We start from the raw sequence: 19,965 nt of genomic DNA, 5'->3' as shown, positions 1-19,965 counted from the left end.
ACGCCTCCACCATCCTCTGCTTCCTCTGAGGACTGAGGGAGTGACTCTTAAATCTTTTATGCAATTCTCAAGTCTAGGTTATGATTGTTATCTTGATAGAGCAAACCATTAAGATGATCTGCAGAGGGTGCACATGATTAGAAATCACAAGTTAAGTTGTATTTTAAATTCTGTATTACGCTATCTATAGATTGTACCACACTGATTCTGCTTGCAGAAACCCTGTGCCATTCTAATCATAAATTCTGTGCCACATTAATCATAATTTCCTGTTAAGAAAGTAAAGCTTAAATTTTAACTATGATTTAGTGCTGTCATCATTCTGCCAAAGATCCCTAAAATAAATCGTCTGTCCCCTCAGTGCCAGGTGACTGCATGGAAAGAGAGTAATTTGCTTACGTTTTTCTGTAGTGCTTTCTGTGTTAAAAAAGAATCTTCTCTTCTCTTCAGGCCAGTTCAGTCTTTCCTCCAAATGCTCTGTTAAGTTGAGGTAGGCTTCATCTAGGCCCATAGGCATAAAATTGGGATCATATTCCATCAGTATTTCTCTAACCTTGATAAACACATAGTGAAAGTTTAAAGCTTTGTTGCTGTAAGAGCAGATTGACACACAATTATGAGGTGAACAAATGCACTCCGAAACTTCAAGATGACCAGTCAATATTAAAGATACTTATAGTACAAATTATTTATTGATATTGAAAAATTATAGTACTGCTTCTCAGAAGTAGCCAGATATCAATAATAAGTGAGAATTAAACAGATGTTGAGCACTGTATTTTACTGCAGACACCATTAAGATCAGTGTATAAGGACTCCACAGGCACCAGGTTCACAGACACTGCAGTAACCATCTGAATAAAACTTTGGGGACCTGAAAACTCAGCACAGCACATGAGCTGATGCACCTTTCTATGCACTGTGTGTCAAACATCACATATGCAAAGGTTAAAAAAAGAAATCTAAGTTTTAAATTACATTCAACTGAAGTTATAGTCCATGTTTTAGAAGACTGGTTAATGCCACAGGCAAAACTTGTTAGAAAGACCTTTAGTGAAAAGTGCATCTTCCCAAAAGGCAACATAATAAATTAAATGGTCAACCCAAAATCTCTACCTTTTCTCCTCTTTTTTCCTCTCTCTTTTTATTTTAAACAAGGAGGAAAATTTGACTGTATCATGTTTTCTCTATCAGTTTTGGACAAATTCTTAGGTAGCACAACATCTGTCCACATGCATTTCCTCTTTCAGAAACTGGTTAAAAATAGGATTCACTGCTCAACTTTCAACTACAAAATTAAATTAAATATTGTCAATCCAAATCCCAAGAGAAAAACATAACTAAAAACCAAAATCAACCTGAACCTTTAGTATTTTACCCCAACAGACAACAACTGCAATACATATAATGAAATCCAAGATCCTTAACATGTTCAGACTCATTCTGAAATACCCATATTTGTACATGCTTTTTTATGACAGAAGTGAGAAAAATCAAACGAGATCAAAATTAGCAACTAGCTTACTTTATTTATGTGCAGAGAGTGAGGCTAAATAAATAAATAAATTTTGGTATAACCTTATTGAAGTGAGGAGACTTGTGCCATGCACTAGCTTAATTTAAGACCTAAAAAAGATTTTTCTTTTATTTCTTTCTTTTTCCTTTTTTTTTTAAATGCAATTTTGGCTATCCTAACTATTTCTCCTGGCACGAAATGAAATTACTTTTGTTAAAGCAAAATGTGATTTCTTTTCTCCCTAATTTTTTTGCTCTTTATTTCAAGTCCCTTCTTGTAAAACAAATGAGTCTGCATTTAGAACTCACTAATGCTCTTTGCTTTTCTCTCCAATAATTAGCATTCCAAATTATGATTATGTGCTGTATTAAAGTATTAGCTCCATGTTTCCTATATACTTGCAGCTTCCGAGTAATTATATCATGCTCCACGGTTTTGAAGCTTTAAGAACAACAAGGCTCAAGTGGTATCACTAGCTCACCACACAGTTTTTAAAATCTCTATCAGCATCAGCACTTCATTAAAATGGCAAGATGGGTGAATGCAATGCTTTTTCATCTCGTTGCCCAAAAGCACCGATGTTTTGTTTAACTTATGTTCAAAGACACATTACTGAAGAGCTTTAAAATATTTAAACTACCACTTTTCATATTCTCTAGAACTCATGTATTGACAGTCTAAAACCAAGCACACTGACTTTTGGTTAGAGAGCACTTTCAGACTTACCTCTTTACTCACTTTGCCATATTTTTCAAAGTTTAATGGTACAATAGTTAGATGTGGACATAATTTCTTAGCAATAAATCCAGGCATGGCTGCACGTACACCAAATCTCCTAGCGTGGTAATTTGAGGTGGACTTAGGAGAGATTAAATAAATTTAGTATTCAGTAATCAAGTTTTTCTTGAAGTTCAGTGTTAAATTATCAAGTTCTAATCACTTATCTCAACACAGAAAAGACTGACAAGGCTGAGAGTTTATACGCATTCCTCCCCCCGCCCCACCTTTCAACCTGTTTATATCCTTTAAACTTTCATCAGTACACTTTTTACTGAAAAATAAAATCCAGCTTACATGGTCTAGTGTAAGAACAGATGCTTCCTCTATTATTGTTGTTATTTTTTCCACACTTATAAAAATTCTCCATATAACAGTATCATCATATTATGTTATTTACTGTATGGTTTATTAGGCTTTAGATTCAAGTAATTGATTTCTGTATTAGCTTGACATTCAGCCTTACCAACATACTCATTGATCCCACTGCTATAGGCTTTTCCTTCAGCTCTGGATTGTCTCTCATTTCCACAGCTGCATAGAAGGCATCCATGTCAATGTGTACAATTGTATTGCTAAGGTTACGGCTCTGTTCCAGTTCTAGCACAAGTTTGTCCACCTGAACATAATAAACCAATAACTGAAAAACTACTAACCAGGCAGAAGTGCAACAGTACAGATGATTCTAAGAACTCAACTGCATCTGGCATACAGTTAAAAAAAACCCAAACAAACAAACCCAAACCCCACCAAACCAGGACCAATAAAAAAAAAAAACAAAACCCAAACAAGCTTCTGATTAAGCTTTCTCACAGAGAGAACATTGCTGCAGCAAACGGTACAAAAAAATCCCCAAAACGCAATGAAAAAAACCCCAACCCAACAAAGAACAAAAACCCACCTATGTGGGAAAAAAAAGATACATCATCTGATTTAGACAGAAAGTCGAACGTGCAGCTTTAGCCACTGTGATACAAGTTATTTAAAAAAACTGAAAACATGCTATTAGAGAATTTCCAACATTCCTAAACTAAGCTATCACACTTCAGAAAATTGGCCTAGATGGGTGAAGAGAAGACCAACTGCTCACAGGGCAGATCCATCTATCCTGTCTCGTCAGAAATAAGATCTCAGACAGGTTCACTTAGAATCATAGAACCACTGAGGTTGGAAAAGACCTCAAGGATCATCAAGTCCAACCGTCAACCCACATCACCTAACTCACTAAACCATGTCCCTAAGCCCCACATCTACACGTTTCTTGAACACCTCCAGGGATGGTGACTCCACCACTTCCCTGGGCAGCCTGTTCCAATGCCTGATCACTCTTTCAGTGAAGACATTTTTTCTAATATCTAGCCTAAACCTGCCCTGGCACAACTTGAGGCCGTTTCCTCTTGTCCTATCACTTGTTACTTTAGAGAAGAGCCCACCTCACTGCAACCTCCGTTTAGGTAGTTGTAGAGAGCAATCAGGTCTCCTCTCAGCCTCCACTTCTCTAGACTAAACAACCCCAGATGGAATCACAGAATCATTAAGGTGGAAAAGACCTCAAGGATCATCAAGTCCAAGCAACTTACTGATAAATAAGCTACTGTTAATCCCATCGTAAGATTCCTCAGCATTTATTACAGAAATACATATCGTATAAGGCTGGATTGCTAACTAAACTGCAAGGTGACTTTTAAAGAAAAGCCCATACACAGAGAGTTTGTTTCACTCCAAGAGTTAAAGAAATATCATCTACTAGCAGGCTGTGAGTAGTACTCCTGCTTCATCAGCTCCATGTGAGGCAGAAGTACACAGACCTCTCCACTAAATACTCTAATTGTACTTCATTTGCTTGCATCCTTTTACCAAAAGACTTGCAGATCATGCTTGTTTCCAAAATACCTTTCAGCTGTGAATGAGGTATGAACTGTGAGTGTCACCAGGAAACACGCATGCATTATCTGACAGGTGATCTTTAAGGTCTGAAGACCTTAAAGACCAGTACCAGCATAACTAATGCTAACCTCTATTTACAGAACAGAAGGTTGCTACTGCTAGAAAGAAACAACAAATAGGCATAATAGAGATCAAAAAATGCAAGCAGTGAAAAGGAATCCAAAGTTTTGCTTTGCTTGCAAGCACAAGGACACAGACACACTTCAAAGCACCATTACAGAAATGTCTCCGGATTGACTGCAGTCAGTTTATGGTACTGGAGAGGAATTTTTACACACAGTTTGCATGGTTACTTGAAGATCTCTCTTTCTTCCCCTTGACAGAGCTGCTTAACAAAAAATATAAAAACCTTATCCAAAACCCCATCTTTGGAGCTGTGGCTCCAAGGCAAGTGGCTATGAATGTTCTAACTGAATTGACGAGTAATGATTTACAAACTCTTTTCCCTGTTTTGTTCCAAGTTGATTTGAGGGAAGAAAGGCTAAAATAGGGCCTCAAACTAGGCTATTCCATACAGAAGAGCCCAGCATGCTCCCTAAGGCCAAGAAAACTAGTTTAGACAAACTAAAAGCACAAAGGGAAGGCCATTCAAACAAAACAAAACAAAACAAAAAAAGTGGGGAAATTAGCATTCTTTTCACTATGCTACTAATTCAGCAAAGGTTCAAATCATACCATAATATTGAAAAGCATCCCTATTCTTAACTATATTTTACAGATAATTTTCAAGTTACTCTTAAACTCAAATTGCTTAGTTAATTAACACTGTCAATTGCTCTTCTGGTTATGTTATTTCAATTTGTCACATTTATAACAAACTTCTTTTTGCTTTTTCTCCCCAAATCTATTTCTATCTTACTGATCAGCATATGCATCTAAGGAATTAAGTAAAACTACATTAATCAGAGATACAAAAAGATAACTCTTCAGCAAAAGTGACTGATACAAATTGTATGCTAGAACAACACACACCCAGACATCCTCAGAGAATACTGGGCACCTACAAATGCTTCTTTAGTAAGATAAGGAAAGTTATGGAATAGCTCCTAGAAGCAAGCCAAGTTGACACGTTTTTAAAAGCTGCTTTCAATTTTCCCTTGAAGATAAAAAGAGATACTAAGTTTTTTTATTTCTAAACTAGACAAAAACACCCTGAAGAGTACATATATATGAGGGCAAGCAGTGCATGGGCGCCACCCACAACACACTGCAGCTGCAGAAGAGGTAGCTTGTGTGGCGGGATGCTGAAGTTCTGCCAGGTCCAGAAGTGAGGGGCTCTCATTCTGACTGGCCCTCGAGGCAGAAGGGTAAGCACTCAACACCAAGCTAAGGCTGCAGCTCTGGCAGGGGTGTGTGCACCACCCACACTGGAGCTGACCAATGCCTCCACCCAGACGGAGGTGTTGAAGGGAGAGGTGGCTGTGCAGACGCTGGTCTGTGGGATATGCTCAGGCCTTTCTCCTGGAGTAGAGGTGGGTGGCAAACCAAACTGCACAAGGTGCGGCCAGGTGGAGGACCTCCTGCAACAGGTGGCTGAGCTGCAGGAGATGGTCAAGAGGCTGTGTGGTATCAAGGAGGCAGAAATGGAGATAGACACCCAGTTTCAAGTGCAGCCTGTGCTGAACTTGCAGCCTGTGGCCAAACAGCCCCACACTCCTCTACCAGCACACCTGGCTAAAGCAGAAGGCAGTGGGGGTGAGAAATGGCAAGCTACCGGAACAAAGATCAACAGGAGGAAGACAACTCCCTCAAAGACTCAGGTGTCACTGCAGAACCACTTCATGGCTCTGCAGGCAGTGGAGGAAAAAGAATCTGTTGCAGGTATGCCCTCAGAGGAGAGTAAGGCAGCCAGACCAGCTCCCCACTGCATAGCAACTTCTGCAACTAAGAAAAAGTGATGGGTGACAGTGGTGGGTAACTCCGTTCTGAGGGGTACAGAGACAACCATCTGTCGTCCTGACCTGCTATCTAGAGAGGTCTGCTGCTTGCCAGGGGCTCACATCAGGGATGTGACAAAGAGGTTGCCAAACTTTGTACAACCTACCAACTACTATCTGCTGCTGCTGTTTCATGTAGGAACCAGTGGCGCAGCTGCAAGCAGCCTGAAGAATATAGAGAGGGATTACAAGGCATTGGGAGCAGCAGTGAAGGACTACAGGTAGTCTTTTCGTCAATCCTCCCGGTTAAAGGGAAGGGAAAGGAGGGACAAAATTGAGAAAATCAATACGTGGTTAAGCGAGTGGTGCCATGGGCAGGGCTTTGGCTATTTATACCACAGGACCCACTTTGAGAAATCTGGTCTTCTGGGGGCTGACCAGGTACACCTTCCAGAGAAGTGGAAGAGTGTATTTGGCAACAAGCTTTCCAACTTAGTCAGGAGGGCTTTAAACTAGAGTTGCAGGGGGAGGGGATCCTAAAGCCATCCCACTTTGAGGCCAATGACAGAAATAGATGTCCTGAGCCTGAAGCAGGATCACAGGCCAGGAAGAGAGCACCTCAAGTACAGGACAAGGGAACCCCAATTGGTAATCCAGCCACAATGGGGGCCCAACTTAAATGCCCGTACACTAACACAAGGAGCATGTGGAACAAGCAAGAAGAGTTCCAGACGTGCGTGTGTGTACAGGGCTATGATGTCACTGGCATCACTGAGACATGGTGGGATGGCTCTCTTGACTGGAGCATAGGACTAGATGGGCATAAACTCTTTAGGAAAGACAGGCAGGGGAGAAGGGGAGGGGGCATTGCCCTCTATGTCAGAGACCAGTTGGAGTGCCTGGAGCTCCACCTGGGGAAGGATAAGGAGCTGCCAGAGAGCTTATGGCTCAGGGTTGAACAGAAGGCAGGGGAAGGAGATGTTGTATTTGGGGTTTGCTACAGGCCACCTGACCAAGAAGACCGAGTGGATGAGGGCCTCTATAAACAGATAGAAGCAGCTTTGCGTTCACAAGCTATGGTCCTCATTGGGGACTTCAACCACCCCAATATCTGCGGGCAGGACAACACAGCAGGGCACCAGCAACGAAAGAGGTTCCTGGAATGCACTGATGACAACTTCCTCTTCCAAGTGGTACGGGAACCGGTGAGAAAAGGTGCTATGCTGGACCTTGTCCTTACCAACAAAGAGGGACTGGTCAGTAACATGAAGTTCAAGTGCAGCCTTGGCTGTAGCGACCATGAAATGGTTCAGCTCAAGATCCTTAGGGGGTCAAAGAGGGTGTACAGCACTCTGGACTTCAAGAGGGCAGACTTCGACCTCTTCAGGGACCTGCTTGGCAGAGTGTCATGGGACAAAGCCCTGGAGGGAAGAAGGACCAATAAAACTGGTCAGTATTCAAGGGCCATCTCCTGCAAGCAGAGGAGCAGTGCATCCCGAGAAAGAAGAAGGTGGGCAAGAATGCCAGGAGGCCTCAGTGGATGAACTAGGAGCTTCTGGACTTACTCCAGCAGAAAAATAAAATACATAGGGACTGGAAGCAAGAACAGGTTAGCTGAGAGGTGTACAAAGAGGCTGTCTGAGCAGCCAGGGATCAGGTTGGGAAAGCTAAAGCCCAGACAGATTAAATCAAGCCAGGGACATAAAGGGGAACAAGAAGAACTTCTACAAGTACATCAGTGACAAAATGAAGACAAGGGAAGATGTGGGCACTCTCCAGAAGGAAACTGGAGACCTGGCCACAAAGGATATGGAGAAGACTGAGGTGCTCAATGACTTGTTTGCCTCAGTCTTCACCAGCAAGGGCTCTGGACGCACCTCCCGAGTTGCAGGAAAGGAAGGTAAGAACTGGCAGAAGGAAGATCTGCCTACTGTAAGTGCAGATCAGGTTCGAGACCATCTAAAGAACCTGAAGATGCACAAGTCCATGGGTCCTAAAAATCTGGGGAAAAAACTAGCAAAGCCACTCTCCATCATATTTGAGAAGTTGTGTCAGTCTGGTGAAGTCCACTGACAGGAAAAGGGGAAACATAACCCCCATTTTCAAGAAGGGTAAAAAAGAAGACCCAGGAAACTACAGACCAGTCAGTCTCACCTCTGTGCCTGGCAAGATCATGGAGCAAATCCTCCTGAAGGCTCTACTAAGGCACACCAAAAATAGTAACCAGCATGGCTTCACCAAGGGTGAATTGTGTCTGACAAACCTGGTGGCCTTTTATGATGGAGTTACGGCATCAGTGGACAAAGGAAGAGCAACTGATGCCATCTACCTGGACTTCTGCAAAGAGTTTGACACCGTCCATATGACATCCTGGTGGCCAAATTGGAAAAATATGGATTTGATGGATGGATCACCCACTGGATAAGGAATTGGCTGCACGGTCACACTCAGAGAGCTGTGGTCAATGGCTCAATGTGCAAATGGAGACTGGTGATGAGTGGTGTTCCTCAGGGATCAGTACTGGGACCAGTGCTATTTAACATCTTTGTCAGAGACAAGGACAGCGGAATCGAGTGCACCCTCAGCAAGTTTGCCGACAATACCAAGCTCTGTGGTGCAGTCAACATGCTGGAGGGAAGGGATGCCATCCAGAGAGACCTGGACAGGCTTGAGAGATGGGACCATGCCAACCTCATGTAATTCAACAAAGCCAAATGCAAGGTCCTGTGCCTGGGTTCAGTGAAACAGAGCACTCTTACTGTTTTCAGTGTTCCATCCATTTTCACAAAGGGCACGGATGCATCCAACTTCAGCGATTTAATTGAGCTGATGCTTATGTGCCCAGAGTCAGTGGAGTGGAATAAGCCCTGCCAAAGGGTAAGGCTGACACTAGGTCTTTCTTCAGCAATTAGAGCAGAAGCACCAAACACACACTTGTTTCAGTTACATGTGGAAATAGATTCAACCCTGCAGGTGTTCAAGAAACGTGTAGATGTGGTGCTTAGGGACATGGTTTAGTGAGTTAGGTGGAGTGGGTTGACGGTTGGACTTGATGATCCTTGAGGTCTTTCACAACCTAGTGATTCTATGATTCTATAATATATTATTTAATTATATAACCATACACTAATTTATAGGACCTGTGTTATTCATGTCATTCATATTGTAAGCAAGACTGTTCTCTGTAAAATGAAAAATTCTGTGGTGAAGGAAGGATGGAAATGCAAGTATTTTTTAATCTTTAAATGCCTTAAAAGCTACTCCAGAAAATTAAAAAAAAAAAAAAAAGGACAAGCAGAGACATAACTGACCCATGTTAAAGATTAACTAAAAACAGTTGAGGCATACAGGTTTATAACAAACTTTTCAAAGGTACTCAATAATTGCAAACTTTTCTGGACACAAATTTGAGACACTGGCATCTAGCTTACAGAAGTGATTTGCAAATCTGCCATGAACAAAAAAGGATTGCACACCATAACTCAGGACCTGTAATCCTCACAATGGCATTCAAAATTAATGTGTGTGTTTAATCTCCATGTGCTTCAACTCCTCATCTACAAAAGTATCACTCTACTTTGCTGGAGCACTGCAAGAATAATTTAAAGAATTCAGTCTGTGTTGTGTACAACATAGAAAAGCCTATGAGGAAGTCTAATTTTGCATTCAAAACTGGTTTAAACTAGTGTACAACAACTAAAGCTTGGGGCCACCCATAGAACAATGAGGACAACAGTAAATATTGAACAATTGCCCACTCAGTGAACACTGTCTGCACTGTGCACTGAAGGAAGTAGGAGTCCTGTCAGGGAAAAATAGCAAGCAATCATGTAACTAAAAATTGAATCACAGCACAAATGAAAAAGGAAAGGAAGTAAGCTTCTACAAGCAACTTTAATTCTGTTGTGCCTAAGACTGTTCAGTGTGCAACCTTGGTGCTGTTGTTTTCTTTTAACAACCTTTGACACACAGTAATACTTTGGATACTATTACCTATCATTAGCTTTGAGAAGAGAAATAGCCTCTTCATCTTTCTAGTTCAGGCAACTTGTATTTCTTGTGACGGCTTGCCATGATGATTATTTCATTAATTAGCATAAATAAGGAATAAATTATATCCAGAAGAGTTGACAGCTGTGATCCCCTTCATCCTATTGCAGGTCATTGAAGACAAATGTACTTATATTATAAAAACAGAAAGTCAACTCAAGAATGATGTGATACTTACTAGCAAGATATTTAACAAAACTTCTACGTAAACCATGAAGACATCCCTTCTAACAGGAATTACTTTGCTTCATTTTACTAATTTAGAGAACATTTTGTAGTGATTTTACAATCTATTCTCCTAGCAAGTTTTTATTAAGATTACATCACCAAAACATTTTGCACTTTTACTTGCACAAGTAACATCAAAATGGTAGTTAACATTGTGCTTATCACCAGAATTTAATGCAATACACTAGAAAACACAAAAATGTTTATCATTCACCATTTACTCTGAAAAGTCTTTACAAGATTAGTACCTGCAGCTGTGCTTTCAAAAGCTGTTGTGTTGTGATTTTCTCTTTTAGCTGCATAATTTTTTCAATTCGTTGGTTAACTTGTTGATCTTTTTTAAGTTCATTTTCATAAAATCTAGAACCCTGGAAGAAAATTGAAAAAAAAATGAGGTTTTTATTTGTCTTTTCCTATAGACAACCACATTCGATCTTTAAATAAAGAGAACGTAAAATAATGGTTTCTTACGTGGATTTTCAAATAAATGATACACAAAAGAGACCAATGGTGCTTTACTTGTCTCTTCTCAAATGACACAAATATATTTCTCCTTCTCAGGTCCTCTATACTCAGATGAGTAAAAGGGACTATTTAGAGAACTTACTATGTTTACTTGTTCTAACACTTGAAAACAAGAATTGCAAAATAGTAAACAAAAGTCAAACTGTTCTTTGCAATACCTCCAAGATAAGGAGTGTAAACCTCTAAAAAATTGATTTAAGCATTTTGCGAGACTTTCATATAGTTTAATCTACCTGCAAAGAAACAATGACACTGTAAAAGTCAAATCCACTTACAATGTTGAGTATTTCACTGACTACTTAATCTTGCAGGACATGACATTAGAAGCTATTTGGAAGATGATGATGAAAAGCAAATGGGTATAAAAAAGCCCCCTTGCTCTCAAGTAGGTAATTGCTCCTTCAAGAAAAGGAAGGGATAAAAGGAAGGAGATGTAATCAAAACATAAAAAGACAACAATCATATAGAGAACTTATAATGTTACTTCTCTTCCTGACTCATAACAAAGAAAAGAGGGCATACAATAAAACAGAAAAGATGAAAATTCAAAACCAGGAAATAAAATATTTTTCTTGCAACATTGTTGTGATTTTATGCAGCGGGTTTGTTTGGTGGCAGGGAGGGGCCACAGTAATGGCACCTGTAAGTAACTGCTAAAGGTTTCCCCTGACTCCAAGTCTGCTGGTAGCAAGGGATGGGCTACAGCGGTGGCTCCTGTAAGTGACTGCTAAGAGCTCACACCCATCCCCGGCTCCAAGACTTTAGCAGCCACAGGGTGGGGGAAGGAGTACCACTGACCTAGCCCCTGTGAGAAACTGCTGGAAGTTTCCCCAGCTCCAAGCTGGACCCACCCCTGGCTAGGGCTTGGACAATCCGTGCCTCTGCAAATAACATATTTAAGAAGGGGCACAGAAAATGGGGGTTGGTGCGGCCCCAGGCAGGGCAGGGCCCGGACCAGCCTGGGCGGACTGGCCCAGCCATCCAGCTGCCTGCCAGGCTTCTCTTGTAAGCCGACCTGCTGTAGCCCAAGCCTCTACCATGGCTCGCCCAAGAGTCAGTTTTCTCAGGAGACAATGAAATATCCTGTGGAGGAGAGAGAAGCGGATCTGAGAGAGACAACTACGCAAACACGCTGGTCAAGTGAAGAGAAACAAGAGGAAGGAGGCACCCCGGAAAACAGAGATGCCCCAACTGAAGGACTCTCCTGTAAGAAGGGACCTCATGCTGCCGCAGGGAAAAACTGTGAGGAGCCCTCCTCTGAGGAGGAAGAAGCGGCAGACTGACGGCAACCCCTATTCCCTGCCCCCCTGTGCTGCTGGGGGCGGTGAGAAAGGTACAGAAAAAACAAAGCCTTTGGGCCTGGGAAGAAGGGAGGGCTGGGGGACAAGTGCCCTTCTAAGATGTAGTTCTCTCTCTCGTTATCTTGCTTCTTGTTTTTGATTGTAAATAGTTAATAAATTCAGTTGTGGTTTTTTTTTGTTTTCTCACGTCATGTAGGTTTCTTGCCTGTGACCATCAATGGTGAGTGAAACCCTCCCTGTCCTGCTTCAGCCTGTGAGGTGTTTAACAATAGGCCGTCTAGTGGTTTTCTTCTAAACTACGACAAACATCTGCTTAGCTTACAAGAGAAATAACATTTGCAGGAAGAGGTAATGTTTTTTATTGAACCACCTGATAAAATCTGCAAAAGTGGACAAATTTTTATCTCAAAGCCTCTGACTACCAAACTGTCACTGATGCCAAGAATTCAGACACAAACAAGAATCAGGCATTCATATAAAAAGCAAAAATATACACCGTTATAATAATTATAAAAAATATGAATGGCAAGACTGTGATGTCTCATGTCTCACTGCTTAGAAGAAATCCCTAATTAGAAGAAATTAGGGTATGTTTTCTTTCAGTATCAGAAACACATTTCATCTATTCTCCCCTGTGCCATCAAACATGACTTGTTGAGACTCATTGAAAGAAATAAGTATCAAAATGTTGGTGTGGGAAGCAACCTAATACTTGTGATTTTTACTAAGCTGTGGGGTTTTTTTACATCTCTTGAAGTACTTCATAGTTGAAATGTTACAAAATCTCACTGTAATACAATTGTGGATAGCATTTGTAGGTGTAATTTGAAAGACTAAGGAAAAGCTTAAGAAAAAGAATCAGTGCTTCTTTTCAGATTTCTTGAGCTATATCTAGTGTTTATAGTCTCTTGCTTTTTTGACAGAAACATGTCCTTATACATAAATGCCTGTATATCAGTTTTGAAAGCCTATTTTACAGTTCATTCTATTTCATACCAGGAAATGAAACAGTAACTGTTCTGAAGAATGAATTTATCCAAATATCCTTATTAGGGATATGACTGACAATGCACCAAGTTTTCAAGAAAGGGTAAACAGAATAAGTCGAAGAGACATCTAATCAATAAGGGATTTGAAAAGATATGACATATCATCAAAGTGAAAATTAAAGCAAAAAAAAAAAATTGCCAAGTAAGAGCTGTTTGTAGTATGTTTTCTGCTTCCTCCTTCCTCACCCCTGCAGTTTACCACAGAGCAATAGCAGTCAATACAGAATTCATCAGCAAAATGTCAAGCACATAACATAGGGCCATAGTGACACCAACTGAAATACACATTCATGCAATGAAAAGTAAGAAATACCAGAGCTGCTCAAACAAGGTGTTAGCCCTATACAGTACACTGTGAAGACTTTCCAATAACAAGTAAGAGGACTAATATTTCAATGTTTTGTAGATTTGTGGGGTCCTCTGTAGATCTTTGTTACAAAGTTGCATGCTACTGGACACTTCTCTTACACACTCAGAAGATGGTCAAGAACACAAATTCTACTGAAGTACTAGAAAAACCTGATTACATCAAATTCATCAGTTACAAGAAGGTGACCAAAAGAGGCAGATCTGCTTGGCTGATTGGGTGGGCAAAAGGAACAGAAATTGGGAAAACAAGAGGCCTAAGGAAGCTGAAACTTTCACAATTACCTCTGGACACTGCTGTGATACTTATGCACTGCTTTGGGAAAAAAGCGAGCGCCTAAGGACATACTCAGTTGTGTTCTTCCATGTCGCTGAGGATAAACCCAACAGTACCCTATGGTACCCTAAACTACAGTCCCTCCCCTTCCTCCACACACATGCACTTCCTCTTAGAAGTTGCCCTCCATTTAAATATCTGAGGGATAAAATTTGGGGAAGGAAGGAAGAGGGCCTTATGATATTGGACAACAGACACAGCACCAGGAAAAGAGTAATCAAACCAACCTTGGTAGCTTCCATGATGATTTTATTGATTTTCTCCTTATCCAAACCTTGCATTCCAGCTTTGTTATCATTGAGGCCCATTCTAAGTAGAACTCCATCATTGCAAGTGCTGTTACCAACTTTTTTCATGTTGTCCATTGTACTTTTGAAAACAAGTACCTCTTTTAAGACTTAATACCTGAAAAAAAAAAAGAATTTAAATCATATTTGTTTCTAAGTTCCATTAATGGAATTCATTTGGTGTATTTATTTAGTAAGCATTTTATACTTACTCAGAAAACAACATACTTGTCACAAATCTTGTATTCCTGTAAAGTGGCTGACCTGCCACACTCATCCCATAAAACCACCTGTAACTCTATCAGTGTTTGCAGACAGTAAGATTTTACTTTTTACTGACTTAAAAACATATTCTTTTAAAAGCTCCCTTAAAGAAATAATTGAGCACCACCAACTTCAGTAAAGGCTAGTACCTTTCACCTGCTCCTGAGATTTATGCCTGTATGTTATCCTGGCACATTAAACAATACAGCCTTAAACATGAAATACTGCTCACTAGATTATTATAGAAAATAAATGGAATTATTCTTAAATTGCAGAAGGCCACTGTTCATTTAGTCCTACTTTCTGCTTGAGACAATCCATAGAATCTTTCCCAGTAACTTCTAGCTCAAATTAAAAACTTTTTTTTTTTTTTTTTTTTGGTATTAAATCTCTTTTAGAAACAGATTGCTTCAATTAGAAGTTTTGAATAAAACCCTATTGTTCAACTCAGGGTAAAATTCATGCAGTCTTTTTTCCTATTAATTGCAGAGCCATAGTATTCAACTAATAGAACCTACTAAGACTTTACTACTCAATTAGTGCCATCAGTAACTTCTTACACATTCAGGAACCTTTGATTTGTGAACTTCTGACATCTTCCCTTGTTCCTTATGAAAGTAAGTAGCTGAATCCTTCTATGGGCTCTAATTATATGGTAAATTATCTAGTTATTAAATTGATCTTGGAAACTCAAGAAAACAAATTTTATCCTCTGTAGCACGAACCTGTGGTCTTTTTTTTTTTTTTTTTTAACCAGATTAAAACAAGCAGAATCCAAGTGTGATACTGGCATAAATAACTTAACATGTATTTATTACTGGAAAAGCATACAGAAAGGATTTCTTCCTACCCCAAGTTACTGACTCATAAACCACGTAAGGTTTACTCTCATGCAGGAAGCACATTCACTCCTAAACTTCCCCTTTAAGCTGCACCCTGTGACAGGAGCCCTTCCCGTTCAGAGGAGCCACACCCTTCCAAGCACACACAGCAAGCAGCTCTATTAAACTACAGATTGCACAACTCTTAGTGTGTTACATTTTTCCTTTAAATGCTGCTTTCCCACTCCAGGATTAAAGTGGGCCTGATCAGCAACCAAACTAAAGAAGGTCTTTATGTATTTTTCCACTTAGAGATTAATTTTTGCTATTAGAGAGCAATATGGGCAACTTTTAAAAATTAATGGTGGCAATGTTCCTATTTTTCTGAAGATCTTCTCCTGAAACATACTAGCCAACTGAAGATATTAAAGAAATCCATATTAAAAAAAAGTTTTGACAAAAATGTTCCAAATTTAATCATATTCTATTAATTTAGTTAATTATTTATTATATCTTCTGAAGGTGCAAAAAGAGGAAAGTAATGCTGTGTTTATGCTTGTTGTATTTCAAAGAACAGAAGGTGATGTACAGTCCAGAACTCTTCTCTGGACCCTTTAGTAGCCCTTGAGCTACTATAATGGCAAGTAGGAATGGAAATATCTTCATGGGTCTTAGGTGTATCTATCACATAAAAGACCACAATGACAAACATTTTTACAAATTTTTCACTTACTGTAGGACAAACTCTTACTGTTAACATACAAATTTACCAGAAGAGGCTTGCTAGACTTCAATCAAAGGAAAAAGCACTGCATTCCACACAACATTCCAAGTTTCCTCTCAAGCTCATTAAGCAACCCCATATTGATTAGCTCCACAATACTTCCGTTGTTACTGGCAACTGCTGGTAAGCAACAGGCAAAATTCACAGTAAATACCTTCCTCAAGGTGAATGCCCCTCCTCTTTATCTCTTTTTCCCTTCAAGAAGCTGGAATGAACACAAGATTGCTTCCATTTCCTATTCCAGTCTTTGCATCATTTTTTAGCTGTTCCTTATTCCTGAAAGTGTCTTTATTCCTAGCATATACAAATCTTTCCCCCTCCTCATTCAGATCACTTGTAAAGGCTCAGGTTTATAGCAGGAGCTTTAAACACTAATTCAGGTCAGTCAAAAGCCTTCTCCATCACACTTATACATTCAGCAAGAAAAAAATTACCATTATGACACCAGTGATGGAAAAAATAATTGTCCTTTAAAAGTCTCATATATGGTGGTCTCCTAATGTGTTTTATCTTTCTAGTTTCTCATGTGGAACAAAATACACTGCTAGTACCAGATGATAAAGTGTACAAATATCAAATAATACCTTAGTTGGAACTAAGAAGAAAACATTTATTTGAGGTTATGACATTAGTTCTCCATCAAAGCTTAGAGGTGTTCAGAAGGGAAAACATGGATAACAACTGATACAATTTTCAGCCATTTAACATGAACAGAACCTGAAGATTATCTTGGTTTCAGATTAACTGTCCTAAAAAAATACATAAATGTAAAATATTTAGCATACTGAAATGAAATGAATCCCAAAAGACAACAATAAGACAACAGATATAGCACTGTCAGATAAAACTAGTGGACCATCTTGCATAGACAAAATGAAAATGAAACATTTAAAGGACTCACCGGAGAAGAACAGTTTGAAACAACGTGAAAAATGTTAACAAAATGTCAGTGTAGAAACTGGTAAGGACAAGTAGTAACTGTTTTAATGGAAAATTCACCTAGAGAAAACATTTAGCTTGTGGTGACACAATCTGATAAATTTTTTACTAAAACAACTTGCAAAAAGTGGGTAAAGGTTCAGAGTCTAATGCAACACTAGCTCAGAATAGTCTATGCAAAGAGTGACATACATTTGGCATGCTGTCACCTCAAGAAGCTGCTGCAAGACTTGAGCTGTTTCCTCTAACAGAGCATGCTAAATCTCTCTCAGCATCATACTGAGTAAGCAGGGTATGAAATCAGAGAAGTGTGAAGGCAGTCTACAATTAAATACTATTCTATTATTCCTGTGATTTGGAAATGGAGGGAAGGGAGCAGGAGAATCATCTGCAAGTGGAGGAGGTAACTTTCCAATTGCTACTGGAAGGACTTCTAAAGGTAAAGAGGAAGACTTCCACAGCGGATGTCAACAGTTAATACAAAACAAAAAAGTGGAAAGGAACCACAGAATAGCATTACTGTGTAGGAAGTTTTGCTAGTAACCTTGGATGCTTACAAGTGGAAAAAGACTACTAATTAAAACCCCAATTAGGCTCTTCTAGGAGCAGGTACAGAAACCCAACTGAACCAGTCAGACAGGCTGTATGAAATTATCAAGAGACGGAAACAGCAGTAAAATCAGAGAAACAATTTAATTTCAAGTGCATCTACCTTTATTCAAATTTAGCATATTTTTGGACAATTGCCTGAACCAGCCTGGACAAAATGGCTTGTATTTAATCCTGTGCCACTCTTCCAGCTTATCTTTGGTAAAAATCCTCCAATTCCAGCAACAGACACCTTGTGTGTTGTGTGAAAACTAAAATGCCTTCATATTATTATTTTAATGTAATAAAATAACACATAAGATAAAAAACAAATTGAGAACATTCAGAGAATATTCTCAATATTCAGAATATTCAGAGAAAATTCAGCATAATAGGCAATTATTATGCAGATTGTTAACAGTTTGTTTTTTATTGATAGCATTAACAACTTGTTGCAAAGAAGCATTAGGATTGGAAAATGACACCTGTATGGAAAAGCTTGAAAAATAATTTATTTACATATTGAATTATGATTTGATGCCTGCAAATTCTGTACTGGACCTCATAAATAAAATCAAATTCTGACAACAGCTATCACAGGTGCTAATGCCAATAAGTGAGATGCAAAGAAGTTACTAAGATACACAACTGCCTACTTCTCACAGAGTTCAAAAGCTAAATGTAGGAATCAAGACAAATGTTACAGATGTAAGGGTCCATCTTTTACATCCCAACTGCCCTGAGTAATTCTCCACAGTGTGTAAAAAAATACTGATGGTGCAAATAGCAACACAATTATTACAGACGCCTTTCTATATGATTTTTAATTATTATTTTTAGGAAACTTTATTTTGAGTATGAGCCCAAAATAAACTTCCTATTCTCCCTTAATTAAAATGTTTCAACAAAACAAAAGTATAACAACTAACTTCACACACAAATGTAGAGGATGGATGAAGGGATGGTTTCAGGAATCCTGTCCTTACATAGGCTGCATCAGAAGAAAATCAATATTACCCTTAATTTTAATGACAAGGTCAAGATGTTAACAGGAGTTCTATAAAAGCACTGGAAGTACAATAAACAATTAACAAAGTCAGAACTTACTTCATCCAGTTCTGACAAAGGATCAGTTCCCAGATTTCTGGCTAAAATCAAGCATGGTATAGTATGGATCCCTTTATGCTCTAAAAATAAATGCCCCTGAAGTTAATGCTATACCACAACCATCAAAGAGAAGACATAAAAAAATTCCTTCCAAATATCAATAGATATGTACATGGGATTCCTGTTATTTTATTTTTCTTATGAAAACTTAACAAATGACCCATCACAAAATACTTCTAAAGTTCGGGCCACTCAGTGCAACTGTGGTATAGAAAAATTTATTTCATCAAATAATTATTAATATAATCACATCCATTTAGAAGATGGTTATGAATAATACGGAACTCCTAAAACACTTCATAAATGTTCACAAGATCCTCAAAAGTAAAATATGAAATATCCAGATTTAACACAGCTTCACTGAAAAGGTAGTTCAGTTAATTTCAGTTACTTCAAATAATACACTTGTCAAAAACTTTGCTGGGCTGCCACCACCTCACCCTAATACACACTTAAACCAAGCAAAAATCTCATAAGCCAAGACAAAAAATGTGAATGAAAATAAGCAATAAGTGTGTTTCCCTGGTGAGAATGCTACAAGAAAAAAAAAAAAAAAGTGAATAATAACCATTCTTTGCAGGCACTTTCTTTTGTATTGAGAAGAAATTAAGCTTAGTGTGGTAAGCAGCTTTCTCTACTGAAAACCATAAACTAATGAGCAGTTACTGTTCTAGGTCTCAGATAATACAACTCATATTCACCTATTTGCAAAAACTCTCAGTTCATATAAATTTAAAAAATAAAATATACCCCAAAGAAGTAATGTAGAAAGTTATATATATAGTGAATGAAAGGATTTGAAATTAAGTCCTTTTAAAAAACAAAAAACCAAACCAAGCCAAAATAAACCCCACCAAAACAAAACACCTAATGAAATTTGTTTTGACAAGAGATGGAAAGCTGTTAAACTCCACTATAAGGGAAGGGGGATACTCTTGGACAGAAATGAAAATCACTTGTACCAAAGACTGTATTTCACAAGTTAGCATGAGATACATTCTCTATCTACTTCCTCACTTTTTCCCAAGCATTGAAGAATAAAGAATTCAAGAAGGAAGGCAGAACAAACAAACCAACCAGACTGATTCAAGATTAACTCTCAATCCCAACCTTTCAAATGTCTCCCTTGCACTGGAAACTAT

At 38.9% G+C, this 19,965-nt stretch overlaps 1 protein-coding gene across 1 annotated transcript; it reads right to left on the bottom strand.

The window, feature by feature from the left end:
* Window positions 1–399: 399 nt before the first annotated feature.
* On the bottom strand, window positions 400–14,338 carry LOC104464326 (DNA polymerase kappa-like; the record flags this gene model as incomplete). Its single annotated transcript, XM_010076997.1, has 5 exons — window positions 14,201–14,338; window positions 10,644–10,763; window positions 2,760–2,912; window positions 2,243–2,374; window positions 400–553 (listed from the first exon to the last, which is right to left on the bottom strand). Coding segments are annotated over exons 1-5 (697 nt in total), but the record flags the coding sequence as incomplete, so codon positions are not given.
* Between the last annotated feature and the right edge of the window lie 5,627 nt (window positions 14,339–19,965).

The sequence above is a fragment of the Pterocles gutturalis genome, unplaced genomic scaffold (assembly GCF_000699245.1).
Source record: "Pterocles gutturalis isolate BGI_N339 unplaced genomic scaffold, ASM69924v1 scaffold14403, whole genome shotgun sequence".
In the NCBI taxonomy this organism is placed as follows: domain Eukaryota; kingdom Metazoa; phylum Chordata; class Aves; order Pterocliformes; family Pteroclidae; genus Pterocles; species Pterocles gutturalis.
Note: the sequence above shows the minus strand (reverse complement) of the source record. Positions and strands in the feature narration are given on the sequence as shown.